The sequence below is a fragment of the Silene latifolia genome, chromosome 5, assembly GCF_048544455.1.
Source record: "Silene latifolia isolate original U9 population chromosome 5, ASM4854445v1, whole genome shotgun sequence".
NCBI lineage: Eukaryota > Viridiplantae > Streptophyta > Magnoliopsida > Caryophyllales > Caryophyllaceae > Silene > Silene latifolia.
The window spans coordinates 81,534,854-81,551,027 of NC_133530.1; the positions used below are offsets into that span (position 1 = coordinate 81,534,854).

Consider the following 16,174-nt stretch of genomic DNA (forward strand, 5'->3'; position numbering starts at 1 on the left):
GTTTAGAAGTCTAGGTTTTGTGAGGGCTTTTGGGGTTGACGCTGTTGGGGCAGCGGGTGGTCTATGGGTAGGATGGAAGAAGGAGTCAAATATGTCACTTGTGAAGGCTTGTAATAATTATATTATCCTATTAGTTGAAAAATATAATGGACGGTTATGGTATCTTGTTCTTTTTTATGGTGCCCCGAGTGTTAGTTTGAGGGCATCGGTTTTTGAGGATTTGGAGCAATGGTTGGTGAATTGTCAATACCCTTTCTTAATAATTGGGGATTTTAATCAAGTTGGGTATGCATGTGATAAATTAAGTTCTAGTCAAAGACCGATTGCAGGGGCGGAGGAGTTTAATTTATGGACAATACGGAATGAGCTGGTGGATATTCCGTTCAAGGGTCCGAGGTTTACATGGTGTAATAATAGAAAGGGGGACAAGAGAGTGTACGAAAGGCTGGACAAAGCCTTGGGATCCAAGGATTGGCTGTCTTTTTTTCCGGATACGGGTATTAAACATTACCCTATTCAAATTTCGGATCACGCTCCTATTGAGGTGGACTTAAATTTAATCAACAACAAAGGTAGCAGGCCCTTTAAACTTGATGCCTGGGCTTTGGGGTATGAGGATTGTTTGGAGCGGATTCGTGGTGCTTGGACAGCTGTGGTTTCTGGATCGCCGGCTTTTCGGGTGGTTAAGAAACTGGCGAGAGTGAGGAGCAGTGTTAAAAAATGGACTTTGGATAAAAAGGCTAAGTGGCAGGATAAGTGGGATGAGTTTGATCGGAAGTTAGAGATGGGGATCAACACTGCTTGTAAGGGGGGGGGGGGGTGAGGAAGAGTACACCCGTGTGCACGAGGAACTTCAAGCTTTTGCTGCAGCTGCAGCGGTTTATTGGAAACAGCGAGCAAAGGTCAAATGAACGGTGGAAGGGGATACGTGTACAAAATTATTTTTTAATTGGGTCAAAGGTAGGGCGGGCCGTAATCTTATTCATGGGTTAAAAGGGGAATATGGGCACTGGAACTATGATGATGAGCTCGTGGGTAGTGAATTTCAGCGATTCTACATGGATTTGTATCAGTCTTCCAGAAATGGGGGGGCCCCTAGGGATACCACTGGAATTGAGTATGCACTGAGTCATGTGCAGAGTCGGATGGCTCATGATGAGGCGGACCGGTTGTGTAGACCTTTTACAGCCAAAGAGGTACGTACCGCTGTCTTTCAAATGGGGGCTCTCAAAGCCCCAGGACCAGATGGTATTCCGGCGTGCTTCTATCAAAAATGTTGGTCTCTGGTTAAGCATGATTTTACTTCTGGAGTTCTTTCCATTCTTAATTCGGGAAGGGTGCTGAAAGAGCTTAATAGAACCTTTATTACGCTTATACCAAAGACTGAGGCTCCGGAGGGTGTTTCAGACTACCGACCCATTAGTCTTTGTAATGTGATGATGCGTGTCGTGACTAAATGTATAGCAAACAGGCTGGCAAAGGTGATGGGTTCACTTGTCAGTGAGTCACAAAATGCTTTCCTTCCGGGTCGAAGTATTAGTGATAATATTCTCTTGGCACATGAGGCAATACATCATATCACGCGACACAGGAAGGGAGCTCATGGACGATGTGCTCTTAAAGCGGATATGAGCAAAGCGTATGACCGAATAAAATGGGATTTTCTGGAAATGACCTTGGTAAAATTCGGTTTTCCATTAAAGCTGGTTCAACTTATTATGAACTGTGTCAACTCTGTAAGCTACGAAATCCTTTACAATGGGAAGCCATTACCACAGTTCCGACCACAGTGCGGCCTGAGGCAAGGGGATCCTCTGTCTCCGTATCTCTTTTTACTTTGTATGGAGGTCCTTTCGGCAAATATTGATCGGGCTCGGGGCTCAGATCGGTTGGAAGGTTTTAAGTTATGCAGAGGGGTTCGACCAATGACACATCTGTTTTTTGCTGATGATGCGGTCTTCTTTTTTAAGGATAAAGGCGAAACAGCCGATCATCTCAAGAGCATCATTGATGGTTACTGTGCGGCTTCAGGCCAAGTTTTAAACCCGACAAAATCCGGTCTCATCTTCAGTCCGAACACTACCCTTGCAAAAGCACAACAAATCCTTAGGGTTTTCAATGTGAGGTCTAATAGAGGTATTGGGAAATATCTTGGAATACCAGCGGAGTTTCAGGAGTCGAAAAAGGGTATTTTTCAATCCTTAGTGGATCAAATTTCGAAGCGGATCTCTTCATGGAACGGCATCTTTCTATCTCCAGCGGGGCGGTTAACTCTAATTTCTTCTGTCCTATCCAATCTCTCCAATTACTTTCTATCGGTCTTCAAAATTCCGGTAAGTGTGGCAAAAAAGATTAATTCTCTTTTGACACAATTTTGGTGGACGGGATGTAAACTGGGATCGACTGTTCACTGGTGTAGTAAGAATTTTTTAAGTCTTGCAAAAGGGAAGGGAGGACTTGGGATTCACAATATTGAATGCCTAAATCAAGCACTGTTAGCAAAGCATGGGTGGCGGCTGGTTTCGGGAGAAAACTCCTTTTTTAGTAGGGTCTTTAGGCAGAAAGTGTTCGGGGATGATATGGTCGACCCGAATAGTTTTGAAAAAAGGGTAACCAACTGCTCGTGGGGAGTCCGTAGCATTATCCATGGTTTTCAGGCAATCAAGGACTACTTGGGTTGGAAACCGGGGCGAGACTCAAGACTGAATATATGGGTGACACGATGGGTGGGGGGTGCATGCCCGGAACCAAGGGACCAGCGGTTGGGGGTTAGGGACATGCACTTGGCGAATCTGCAAGTGAGGGATCTTTTGCTTCCTAATGGTGAGTGGAATGAGAGGTTCATTAGGGCGCTGATCAGAGAGGAGTACGCGGCAAGGATTCTGGCAACCAGGGGACGGGAGATGAACGTAACTGATATGATTTTCTGGCCGTTTACAAAGGACGGGGTTTTTACGGTCAAGAGTGGATATGGTTTGATTTTTGATGAGTATATGAGTAGGAAGGGTTCAGGTAGAGATAAAACTAGGATCGGTGAAAGGGAAAGGACATTCTGTCGAAAACGACTATGGACACTTCCGGTCCCCAACTCTTGGAAAATTTTGGTCTGGAGGATCATTACGAACACACTCTCAGTTGGAAAAGAGTTTCATCGCAGACAACTGGCAGGTGATGTTCTGTGTGGGTTGTGTGGAGAGAGTCAAGTTTGTATGGAAACTCTTGAGCACTTGTTTAGGGATTGTGAGGTCTCCGCTAGGATCTGGGCGGGATCTTCGCTTGGTATTAGAGTGGGTGGTGCGGAGTCGGTCGGTATGGCGGCTTGGCTAACTGATTGGGTTCAGTATCTTTGGAAGCAAGATGAAGGACAGTTACGTGTCATAAACTTCGTCGCAATCTTATGGGGATTATGGATCCGTCCGTAATAAAGTCAAGTTATTTGGAATGACTAAGAACCCTCATGTTATTGCTTGATTCTTGTTTGGTTCGATTAAGGATAAAGTAGGGATTCTAAAGGATCAACTTGAGGGAAAATGTAGGATAAAGGGAATAGGAGGGGGTGTGGAAGAGCTCATGGATCAACGAAGGATGGAGATACGGACCGGGCATCCAGTTCAACTGATTGGATGTCCGGATCGGTGTAATGTCATCAGGGTAAAAGTTGATGCCGGATGGGAACGAAATTACGTAGCTGCGTTTGGATGGGTGGCTTATGATGGGCAGGGGCAAGAACGTATGCGACGTCGGTGAAAACTAAAGTCAAAGCAACTGCGGTGAGGCGCTGGGTGTCAGGGATGTGCTATTGTGGGCTAGTGCTGAGGGCTGGTTGCATATGGACATATCCTCAGATTGTCTACAACTTATAAATGAGCTGGCAGGAATTGATAAAGTTGATCATCTGATCGCAGACATCTTGGAGGACATGCATAAAATCGCAAGCTCTTTTCATTGTTTATGCTTCAGTTTTATTCCTAGAAATCTTAATAGTATTGCGCATGGCTTGGCTAGACAAGCCATAAAAATGTAAAACCTTTCTTTACGGCTGCCAAAAAAAAAAAAAAAAAAAAAAAGCAATCTAATAACAAATGACCTGCAATCAAATTCCAAACCAACCCATAATAAATATCATTCGGTTCTTTTTACGTACTCCGTAATATACGTAGTAAACTCTTTCACCTCTATGTAAAAAATCACACAACCGAATTTCAATTCAAACTCCGTATATACGTAGGAACTCTCCCAACTCTAAAAAAATCACACAAAGAATTCCAATCCAAAATGATCCTACTCAGTTTTAGGGGTGAACAACTTTAGATCCAGACCAGACAAATGGACCAGAACAGACCATTTGGTGTTTGACCAAATTTTTTTAGGTCCAATCCTCAGCCCACATTTTTTTAGGTTTCAGTCTTTGACCCGTTCTGGTCTAAGACCGGTGTGAATCGAATTTTAAGTTTTAAAGACTAATCATTAAAATATCATAAAAACAAATGATCATTTTATCTTCCAAAGATATCACGGAGCACAAAATCTCAATGAAAACGGTGATATCCGTCACCATTTCCTCTCACAAAATACCCATGAGAGGTGAGCGGGGAAGCACATGGGGGGTGCCCCACCTTGTCAGCTCTCCCTTTTTGTGAGAGGTCTTCAGCTTATGACGGAATTAGTTCGTCACAAGCAAGACGCTTTGTAACCCAATCACAAAATCTCATTGAAGACGGCACGTATCCGTCACTTTGAAGTGACGGATACCATTTACTCTCATAAATGACCCAAATAGAGGAGAGAGGGAAGCACATGAGGGTGTCCCACCTTGTTCCCCTATCCGTTTTGTGAGTGACATTACCCGTCACTTGCTCTGACCCGTCTTCAGCAAGATTAACTGTAACCCAATATAGACTCTACCCATTTTACCCGACTTGTTTACCAACTTCTAGGAATTTTTTGGCAAATTGGTGTTTATTAGCAAAATAATTAGGGAGTTGGGGTTGGTTTGAAACTATTTAGAGTTATGGTGTCCACGTCATCAGTTTCATTTTTTTTCCAATTTTTAGGCAAAGCCGCTAAGTTTCTTAGCGGCTTTGTCTCTTTGTCATTTTTTTGATAATAAATGTCATAAGTTTATGAAAAATAGAGAAATAAGGAAGCCGCTAACTTTCTTAGCGGCTTTGGTGATTATTCATTTAGAATAAGTTCGCGTCATCGGTGTTAGAAGGTGACGGTTTTTGAAAAAAAAAAAAAATGAATAGTAAAGCCGCAAGATTCTTAACTTTATTATTCACTTTTTTTCAAAAAAAAAAAAAAAAAAAAAAAAAATTTAAAAAAAAAATAAATTTGTAAGCGCAAGAAAACTTGAGAACTTACCATAAAAACTGGAAAAAAAATAAAAACTGATGACGTGGACACCATAAATCTAAACAGTTTCAAACCAACCCCAACTCCCTAATTATTTTGCTAATAAACACCAATTTGCCAAAAAATTCAACTTCTAGTCTAGTACGAAAAATAAATTGGAGCGTGAAATGTGAACTAGAATGCACCGAAAATCACATTATAAATCAACATTCAGTGCATCATTAATTCATTCGAAGCGTGAGCATCTGGTACACTACCACACTACACTCACTCTACTAGTAATAATCAATCTAGTATTCCAGTATTCCACCCACCAAATTTATGTTTTAAGGAAAGAATTCAAATAAAGGCATTTATTTACCTTTTTCTGCAATCTTTAGCATGCGCAAATCTTCTCCAAATTTCACAAAATCCTAATTTTATTATTCAATTCAATTTATACACTCCCATACAACACGGATCTTATTATATTCTTCCATTTTTAATACAAAATATACTTTGTTTCTTTATTAATACTCTTAAAAAACATTCACATTCTGTATTTACAAACATGGTTATGTCAGATTTTTGATAAGATTTAGTGGGTATTATTTAAGCATACAGACTAATTTTGTTGCAGAAAAATAGAATAAAGTGTAATTAAGTTTGGGAAAAAAAGAATGGATTTTGGAAAGTGGGTTTTTGTGGGATTTTTGTGTTTGTTAAAATGGTGGATTTGTGTTGTAAATGGGTTTAGTTATGCAAATGTGACACACATTTCATTTTTGGAGAACTATGAAGTTTCTGCTCTTCCTAATCAATTAATGGTGCCTCTTACGCTTATCCATGGAGCTGCTGAAAAGGGTGCTGGTATGTACATTTTTTTAATCTCTCTAATTTATCAAAATAAATACTTTTATGTTTTTGGTATTATGACGGAATAAATCAAAATGGCTGCGCTTTTTTCTCTTGTGAAGTAGCGGTCATTCAATGCAGTTCTCCCATTTTTATATTGGGTCATTTGGTAACAACCTGTTTGTGTTGCTAACACAAGGGTAAGGTTGCCTACATCTGACCTTACTCCGCAATTTGCGGGAGCTATTGAGGCAGTGGGGGTAATGTTGTTGTTGTTATGTATTTTGATTGATTGATTGATGTTTATTTTCAGCACTTTTATGTTTTGATGTGTTTGATGTCTTATTTGTATTTTTAGCATTTTTCTGTGATTGTTTTAAAGTTCAGATCTTTGATTGCTGTCTTTCTTAGATTGAGGCCTTCTTCATTTGGGTGTATTCTATGTGAATAGGGTATCACCGGGTGGTATCGAGGGTCGAGACTCGTCTGCATTATGTAGGGCCCATCATTTTAGTGGTCTGTTTGTGTGAGTGTGGTACTAGTGGCTGGCGCAATTTCATTTTCATCTTTTATTATTCTTGTGGTGTTAATTATATGTAGAACTCTATGGTAGGCAGAATATGTCAGTGACTTCTCACTGCTCGCATTTGCATTTGATGCGTCAATAAATGCAATGAGTGAGTTGTAAGTTGTAACCTTAGTTCATAGATGTTGACTCCATTTGCAGTTTTCCAAAACATGTCTATGAAGGCATTACAGTCTCTTTGATATTGTAGGCTACTAGCGATAAGAGCGCTTACATAGTTACATCCGACACCTGCTTATTTCGGTTGGAAAAAAAACGAATGGCCATTTAAAAACCCGTTTTAGGCCCCACGGTTATGATGATACTAACGTATTAACGTGTAACAAAGTTATTAAGTACATTGGGCGTACCATGTGACCGTGCTATGTAGTTCAATCATTGGAAATTATAAAATAATATATGATTGGCCAAGGAGAAAGATGACGTGATTTGCCAGGAGAACCTATAATTGTCTCATGATTTAGGGGCTTAGTTTATAGGGAAACTAGAGAAATAGAATTAGTTGCTTGAATAAATAGTACATTGAACGGTACTATGCTAACCTTAGAGTGACCATATTTATCAAAGAGTTAGGTGACCAGTCACCTATTACTAACACCAAAAAATAAACGAAAAAGAAATAAGATTGCATGACTGACTGGTTTGCAAATTTGGTCGTCTGAGAACCGCTGTGAGTCTGTGACCATTTTGCATGCCCATTTCTTGATGTTACATGGCACCTTCTTATTGGCTAATTAGAATCTTCTTACAAGAAATATGAGAGCTGCCCACTTGCTTGAAATCAGTATATCCTGACCCACTTGCGTTTAAAAGGTCGATGATAAAATGCAAAATAGGAAGCAGATCGTGTTATACGAGTATGTATTGGTGACCTAGGTTGAGGCAGGTCATTGATAGATATGGTCTTGAGAATTGTTGCATGATGTTATTTTCCTTTTTTTCTTACTGTATTTTAACTGATACACTGACCTGTAATTGATTCGCCGAATTCATTATTTGACTTACTGCTCCATGAATACAAATTTCTAAGCAAAATTTTCAGTCAATAACAGTCATAGTAAAGTATGATTTTGTTTTGAATTAAGATTTAAGACAAAAGGGTTCCTTGAATGTTATATTACCTTGCTAGTAGCAAAAGGTAGCACTCGTTACCCCAAACTTCCAAAAATGGTTAAGATTATCAATTTGTGCTGCCAAAAAATTCTTAAAAGGTAAGAGCTTAACATAAGTATAAAACAACACGAGGAAACTCGCTACCCCAATTTTTTTTTTCTGCCTCAATGGCTTCTGCTTGTGCCAGGGTAAGAGAGGTCGGCTTTACTTAGTCTCACCTCTGTATCAAAATAACGTATATCCGTATGACCCATCACGAAAATTGCATCGCAAAATGCATCAGCAGTCAACACTCTATTACTTCCTCATGTGTTTTTAGTGAGTCATTTTGCTTTATTCCATCATATTCCAAACCGAAGAATAGTGAATTTTTGCTTCATTCTATCATATTCCGTACATTACCTGCTTTACCTCATTGGGCCTGGGTGTCTTGATTACATTTCTTAATCCATGTATCGTCACTTCTTGCTTTAGATGTCTCTTATTACGACTTGATCATGCAAATACTCATTTTTTTTCCACCATGTCATTATGAAATTACTTGTTCGTTTAATTCAGAAGTACTCTTATCAGTTTATATCCATTTTTGTTTCTGCAGTTTGCTTAGATGGAACATTACCTGGTTATCATTGGCATCGTGGATTTGGGGCTGGGGCCAACAGTTGGCTGATTCAATTAGAGGTCTGTGGAAATTATTTTGCTTCCCTCCCTTTGATGTCACTTGTGAATGTTATCTGGATTCAATTTATATAGGACAAAAGCCATGAGTATTGACAGTTGTATATTCGCATGATAGATTGATAATCCGTGCTCAAAGGCTAGCAGAGATTACTTTCATAACCATAACTCTTGATCTTTGTTCGAATGTTGTATTTCGCTCTGTCACCTGTCTGTTTAAAATTTTAATCATTGGTACTATAGAAACTTCTATAGGCTACTTTGTGTTCTATGCAGAAAGCTCACTCTTAGAAAGATGACTTGACGGTCAGAAACTCCCCTGAGTACTATTACTCGTTGCATCCTATTTATATTGTCCCCATATCTTTTTTGGTCCATCTCTAAATAAGTAGGCCTTTCCTATTTCTAAATCTAGTAAACTGAAAAAGTGAACTTCTTATACTATCTCTTGTTATTTAACATAATACTCCCTCTGCACAAAAGAGTTCTTCCCATTTCTCTAATATATGTGAGGAGTATTTTATTGAAATGGGAAGAACATAGGTGTGTGGAGGGAGTAGTAAAGATCAATGTAGTATTGCTGCATGTAAATTGTAAGTACATGGTGTTGATGATATTTCATTACTAAAGACTCCCTCCAATCCCCTATTTTCTTCCCTTTGTGTTTGAGGGAGTGAATTAAGAAAACCAACAAAATTACCTAACTACCACCATATAACCCCACCCCCAAAACCTGAATAACCATCAACCCGCCACAACCCATTCCCAACTACAACCAGCACCCGACCCGCACAGGAACTCAGCAAAAATCACCATCAACCCGGCGGCGGGAGATAAAGCTCCGGTGGCAAAAGGCGAAACCGAGTTGAAGCGGCTAATCAAACACGATTGAAATCAAGATCACAAAACACACAAGTTATAGATCTCAAGAAATTTCGACATAAATTTGTTAAATTACAATCAAATCAACGAAATTGGGTTACAAAACACACTATTGTGGATGATTATTTGTTGCCGACGAATCAAAGTTGGGGAAAAATTTATTGTTGAAATTGAAAACCCTAGAAAATGGAGATTTTCGGTTAGCGGAGCTCACCGAAGTGTAGTGAGAGATGAAGATGATGAAGTAATGAAGGAGGGTGTTGGGTTGAAGGAAGAAATTGGTGGATTGAAAAATGGTGGAGGGTTGATGGCCCGACTGACCCGACCCGAAAAGGCTGACCCGAGACCCGAAAATGACCCGAACTTGCTTGACCCGAATATGACCCGAAACCCGAATTGACCCGACCCGACCCAGACCAGACCCGAACATTTTCTGACCCAATGTTGACCCGACCCGAGGTGACCCAATCCGAAAAGACCCGACTCATAACTGACCTGATCCCAAATGACTTGAAGTGACCCAAAATGACCCGAAACGACTAGTACTAACTCATATTAATATTATATATATCAAAATAAAGTTTCATTGGTTACAATAATCCCTAATAAATGGTTAAATTTGCAAAATAGCATTTCTTAATTAAAATAGTATTAACTTATGTGCTTAGCCATTAACTCAAAAGCAACCCGGCTCAAAATGACCTATACCCAAAAATGACCCGACCCGAAATGACCCGACAACAGGTCACCCGAAATTGACCCGAAACCCGAAAGTGACCCGACCCGACCCAACCCGACCCGAAATATGAGGCAGACCCGAAATGACCCGACCCAAACTGACCCGACCCGTACCCGACCCGAGTGACCCGTTTTGTCAGGTCTAAATGGGGGTATATATGTCCATTTAGAGATATTTTATGTCCAAATAAGGAAATAGGGAAGAAAACCTGAATAACCGAATATGGAAATAGGGAAGAATATGGTGAATTGGAGAGAGTATTAGTTATGGTCTCTAGTCAAATGGGGACAGTATAAATCGGATGAAGAGTACTTTGTATTATATACTCAGAAACTTGATTTTTGAACTACCATATTTTCTCAAAGTAGCATATTTTCTCAAACTAGTATTCACTCGTGTCTACTAGTTAAGTGGTAGTTCATCCCGGCAAAGTTTGTATGCTCCGAATTGTAACTATAAATGTGTTTTTCTGTATCTTTCTCTAGGTAATGTAACTACCATAGTTTATTTTGTGTTGATTGTCTTGTTTCGTGGCTTTTGTATCTTATGCAGGGAGGAGGATGGTGCAACAACCGTAGGACATGCGTTTACCGGAAGACGACTCGACGTGGCTCGTCTAATCATATGGAAAAGCAGCTTGCATTTACAGGAATACTGAGCAATAAGCCTGAGGAAAATCCTGGTCTGTATCTTCACTTCCTTCTTTACATTTAGAGCTTCTAATGCATTGATAACTTTCTTCCGAAACTGATAAAAGTTGCTATTTAAAATGCAGATTTTTACAACTGGAATAGGGTGAAGGTCCGATACTGTGACGGTGCATCCTTTGCTAGTGAAGGCCATGATGAGGTTTGTTAACCAAATTTCATTTCATTACTTCTTAAAAATAATTAAGTTGTATCCTTGATGTTGGTAGAGTTTCTGAGTTGGCATTGCCATCTTTGATAGAGAAGATTACGGTATATTGTAATATATCGTACGTAATCAGAATAATATCAAATGATTGAATAAATGATCATATTACCGATATTAGGAAGATATTATTATTGTGTTTAGATATTCTCAGTGCTATAAATGCGGATAGTTGTAACCTTAGAGACACGAACATCAATAAAATACAATACTATTTATGCTTTCTCTTCCCTCTAAATTTCTACATGGTATCAGAGCCTCACGCTCTTGAGGCCTAAATACACGATGTTCTGCCGCCTGCCGGTGGGCCAATGATATACAACGCCCACCGGCGGGATTACATTACAGATTATTCAATTTACTAGCAATATTATTTTCATCTCACAAAAAAAAAAAAAAAAAAAATCGATTCTTTTTACAACGATTTCAATTCCATGGATGAATAAGAAACCCAGAATCATGGGACGTGATTTATGACTTCATGTCATACATGTACGTTTTGCTTATTCATGAGTTGTCCATGGAATGAATTTTCTTAAGGTGCACATTCCTTAATGACATGGGTTTGTGTGCAAGATTTCGAGTAATTTCGATCGATTTTCCCGTTCGACGAATCTATCAGGTTCGAAAAATTGCGACGTTCCTGATCTCGAAATTTCAACGAGTTCGAAAAGATTGACGTTCTCGTTTCGTTTGAATTTCGACGGGTTCGAAAAGCTACGACGTTCCCGTATACCGAATATCGAAGATTGGAGATTAAAGGTTGAAGAATTGAATTTTGCTTCTTTCCTTATTTGGCAAACCCATGGAAATTTTACAAATTACCATGGGTTTGAGGGGGGATGATAGAGAAGATTACGGTATATTGTAATATATCGTACGTAATCAGAATAATATCAAATGATTGAATAAATGATCATATTACCGATATTAGGAAGATATTATTATTGTGTTTAGATATTCTCAGTGCTATAAATGCGGATAGTTGTAACCTTAGAGACACGAACATCAATAAAATACAATACTATTTATGCTTTCTCTTCCCTCTAAATTTCTACAATCTTATGTACCACAGAAACAAAATGATTGTATCCTCCTTAGTAGAGGGACGAAAGTTTCAATAATTTCTTTTCAATGTGGATTTAGGGGTCGGTCACAGTGCTGAACTCAAAAATATTTGTTTTCAGGTGTGCTTGTTGTAAATCTTAAAGTTATTATAATACCCAAAAAATACTCAATATTTAGCTTTTTTAGCAAAAAAAGAAGGTAATTACGCTAAAACTAAATTTTGTCCTTCAATGTAAATCCGCCAGAGGTTGGTCATACGTCAAACTTCATCATTTTCGTATGGTTTTGTTGTGCGGGTATATTATTGTTTGTTGAAACGTTTTTTAGGTCAACAATTTGTATTTTAGAGGGCAGCGCATATGGTCGGCTGCCATGGAAGAATTGATGGCCAAGGGAATGCGTACGGCAGACAAGGCTCTTCTTTCCGGATGCTCTGCTGGTGGTCTAGCTTCTATATTGCATTGTGACGAATTTGCAGCATTATTTTCAGGAAATACAAAAGTGAAGTGTCTTAGTGATGCAGGGTTGTTCCTTGACGCGTAAGTAAATTTTATAATCCTAATAAATGTTTTTACCTTTTACCATCTTTTGTTAAAAATAATGTTTTCATTATTATTAATAGTTACTCTAAAATCTGGAGGATTTACTTTTCTATTGACATTAATCCTTGGGATTTCAGAATGGACGTCTCCGGAGGGCGCACTTTGAGAAAATTCTTCAACGGCGTGGTCACTTACCTGGTAATAGCCAAACTACAGAACAGTACTAGTACATAGTTTGTAATTTTGTATAAACTGGTTTTATGACTGACCTTTTGTAAAACTCTACACAACTCAGCCTAGAAGTCGATAGCTAGCAGCTAGGATGATAATCTTCCTTAAGATAAATATATGTTCCTGGTTTCTTTTTATGGAGGTTCTGAGAAATGTACCACAATTCAAAAACTCTGAATCACACACTGACAATTACTAAATGACGACCATTACCATCAATTAGGGTGTTCTGAAACCAACTTTCAAAATTTGGACATACAACGTAGTGCCATGAGATAGGTTGTCGTCTTGTCGACACAGTGCAAAACATGAATGACATTCTTGTTCACGGAAGAGGAGCTGGAAACAAAGTTGCAAGCTCTTATATAACATGGGTACTGTTGAGAACTGTCACTTAACCCATTTTGAGTTTCATATGTGAGTGTCCTACATTGATGAAAGAGGACAAAGTTGATTGCTTAATTAACCATGGTGTAAGTCTTTCTATTGCGAATAGGTTTTAGGACGGAACATTCATTGGGCTTATGGGTGGCCTTAAGAGGTATTGTGACTAATATAGTTCTAGGTAGACTAATGTACACAAGAGTAGTGACTCGACCAGGGTTTTTGGTCTGATATTTAAGGATTCCTATTCCTTGTCCTAATTCAGTTGTCTAAGTTGGCATGCATTTACAATTTTCTTACATGGTAGATTTATCTGTCTCTATCGTCATGCAGGGTGTTGAGAAGAACTTACCCACTTCATGTACAGATCACCTAGACCCAACTTTGGTAAATCTTTCTCAACTCATATGCTCTACGTAATTATAAAGTTACCATCTAAATCAGCTGTGTCTTTGCTGTAAAGTTTGTACAGACCTCGTTGCATCTCTCTTAATACATGTCGCTTTTCGTGTTCAGTGTTTTTTCCCTCAGAATTTGATTGCAAACATCAAGACGCCTATGTTCATTCTCAATGCTGCTTATGATGCATGGCAGGCATGTCAATCTGGTCTACAATGTGTATATCTAATTATTTTCGTTATTTTGCACGATTGCATTTTTGACTAAATTTCGGTTTGCTGATTTTCAGGTGCAAGCTAGTTTAGCACCACCCACAGCTGACCCCCGTCATGCATGGGATGGTTGTAAAATGAACCATGCACTTTGTTCTTCATCACAGATCCAATTTTTTCAGAGTAATTAATTAATTATTGCTATTTCAATTTGGTGTAGTTCTACAATCTCTCCTTGACAAAATTCTGAGTCACTGTCATTGTTTTGTACAGAGTTTCGAATTGAAATGCTAAATTCAGTGAAGGATTTTTCAAAGTCTAGGCCAAATGGGTTGTTCATCAATTCTTGCTTTGCTCACTGTCAATCAGAGAGGCAGGACACATGGTTTGCTGATGACTCCCCTGTTTTGAGGGCAAAGGTATATGAATCATTTAGTTTCGTTTAGATTCACCGCAATGATATTTTTCTAAAAGAGCTTATCATTACATCGATATTGTTTTATGCTTTTGACATCTATGGGTTCTATATGGCTTATATCTCCCTTTAATCTAAAGAAAAAAAAATCAAGGAAGTGATCTCTCAGCTTAAAAAGGTTTGATTGGCTATAAAATAATAATTGATAGGAAGGCCTCTAGTTTTCTTAATACATGTCGATTTCAGATTCGAAAGAGAATATGGGAGAGGGTTCTGATAGAAGCTGAATGTGGGGAAGGGATCACAAACTTGCATGTGCACTTGTTTGTTGAATTAGCTAACAAAGATTACACAATAATACAAAAGCTTTATATCTTAGAACATAGGATTTGACTCTGATCATCTTGTCATTCCCTACCCTACTAATATACCAAGGGAGATTGCTTTCCTTGACTAGACTTTCGTAATGATTGACTGCGACAATCAATTTGTTTTTATAGTAGTTCGTAGTAATTATCTAATTACTACAGAGTATAAATCTTTATTAAAAGTCAATTCTATTTCCTGCGCCTTCGTCATGATTTCATCAAATAGCCACTTAGGTTTTGTCTTGAGAAGATTTTGGTGATATAGTTTGCCTTTGTATATCTTTGGCTTTAGTAATTTCTTTTTTTTCAAAAGTCCTTAGGAATTCGGAAACAGCCTCTTTGTGTTTCTAATACAAGGGTAAGGCTGCGTACATCCGACCCCCCCTTACCCCGCAATTTGCGGTAGCCATTGAGGCACTGGGATAATGTTGTTGTAAGGAAGTCCTTAGGAAATATTTGATGCCGTGGTTCAAACTTCGAGCCTTCTCACCACTCACTTAACCAGATTTGCTGTAACTCGACTCTGAGTGTCGAACATGAGCCAACGTGTCAGTGTGTTGTGTCGTACACAATTATTCTGTATAAAATTACCTGTATAGGCAGGCCTAAAATGAGACGATACACAATCAAAATGAAATGTCAAAGTAGCATAGATATAGATAGGTATAAATGTTGGATTGCTGTGACATTGCACTTGTTCCTAGAAGTGGTACCTTACGAAAATGCGTATGTTTACGAATTGCTTGCAGCCGGTGGCAATAGCTGTTGGAGACTGGTACTTTGATCGTGCGGCTACTAAGCTCATCGACTGTCCATACCCTTGTGACAATACTTGCCACAACTTGGTTTTTAAATGAGCCGAAGTGAACCCAAGTAAACTCATACCAATAGCAGCATCATCATCCAACAAGTTGGCTCGATTGCATCTTCTATTGCTGCTACACATTCAAGTCCTGATAATTCAAGTCCTTACATTATTTGATGTTATTCAGTAATCATTACTGATGATGCCGTAGATTAGTGCGAAAATTGTATCATTATCGTTAATTTATTGTGTTTATTTGATCAATGAATTCTGAGAATTAATGGATTGTAAGCTTATTCATTCGACATTATTGAAACTTCAACAACTTCTACAAGTTAATTTATTTGAATATGCAGCAAAATGTGGTTTGAAACTTCATCTTCCTTTACCGAATATCTCTTAACCTAGTGGTTAAGAAAGAGTTATGATGGACAATAGGTCTCACGGTCGAATCCCTCAACCCCCGTTATTGTAGTCATTTGACCACCAAAAAAAAAACCTTAGTGGCATGTCTGTAATTTTTATTTTTATTTTGTTTGTTTGTTTGTTTGTCGCGCTATCTCAGGGGTCGTTTGGTTCACCATGGGAAGATGGAATTCCCGGGAAGATTAAATTCATGTGAAGTTGAAAATCATGTGAATTGTAGAAATC

The 16,174-nt window shown here is 38.7% G+C and overlaps 1 protein-coding gene across 1 annotated transcript; it reads left to right on the forward strand.

Annotated features, from left to right (window-relative positions):
• Window positions 1-5,490: 5,490 nt before the first annotated feature.
• LOC141657640 (pectin acetylesterase 3-like) lies at window positions 5,491-15,896 on the forward strand. Its single transcript, XM_074464931.1, has 11 exons — window positions 5,491-6,204; window positions 8,487-8,569; window positions 10,740-10,869; window positions 10,963-11,036; window positions 12,495-12,706; window positions 12,847-12,907; window positions 13,658-13,711; window positions 13,841-13,918; window positions 14,013-14,118; window positions 14,209-14,354; window positions 15,468-15,896. The coding sequence occupies exons 1-11, from the start codon at window positions 6,015-6,017 to the stop codon at window positions 15,573-15,575; spliced, it is 1,242 nt and encodes a 413-aa protein (XP_074321032.1). The 5' UTR covers window positions 5,491-6,014; the 3' UTR covers window positions 15,576-15,896.
• Window positions 15,897-16,174: the final 278 nt, after the last annotated feature.

Bases quoted from the DNA above. Each gene is read 5' to 3' on its own strand.
- LOC141657640 (XM_074464931.1), top strand. From the start codon at position 6,015: ATGGATTTTGGAAAGTGGGTTTTTGTGGGATTTTTGTGTTTGTTAAAA. The intron at 11,037-12,494 runs GTTTGTTAACCA...AACGTTTTTTAG, and splicing joins CTAGTGAAGGCCATGATGAG to GTCAACAATTTGTATTTTAG. The intron at 12,908-13,657 runs GTAATAGCCAAA...ATCGTCATGCAG, and splicing joins ACGGCGTGGTCACTTACCTG to GGTGTTGAGAAGAACTTACC.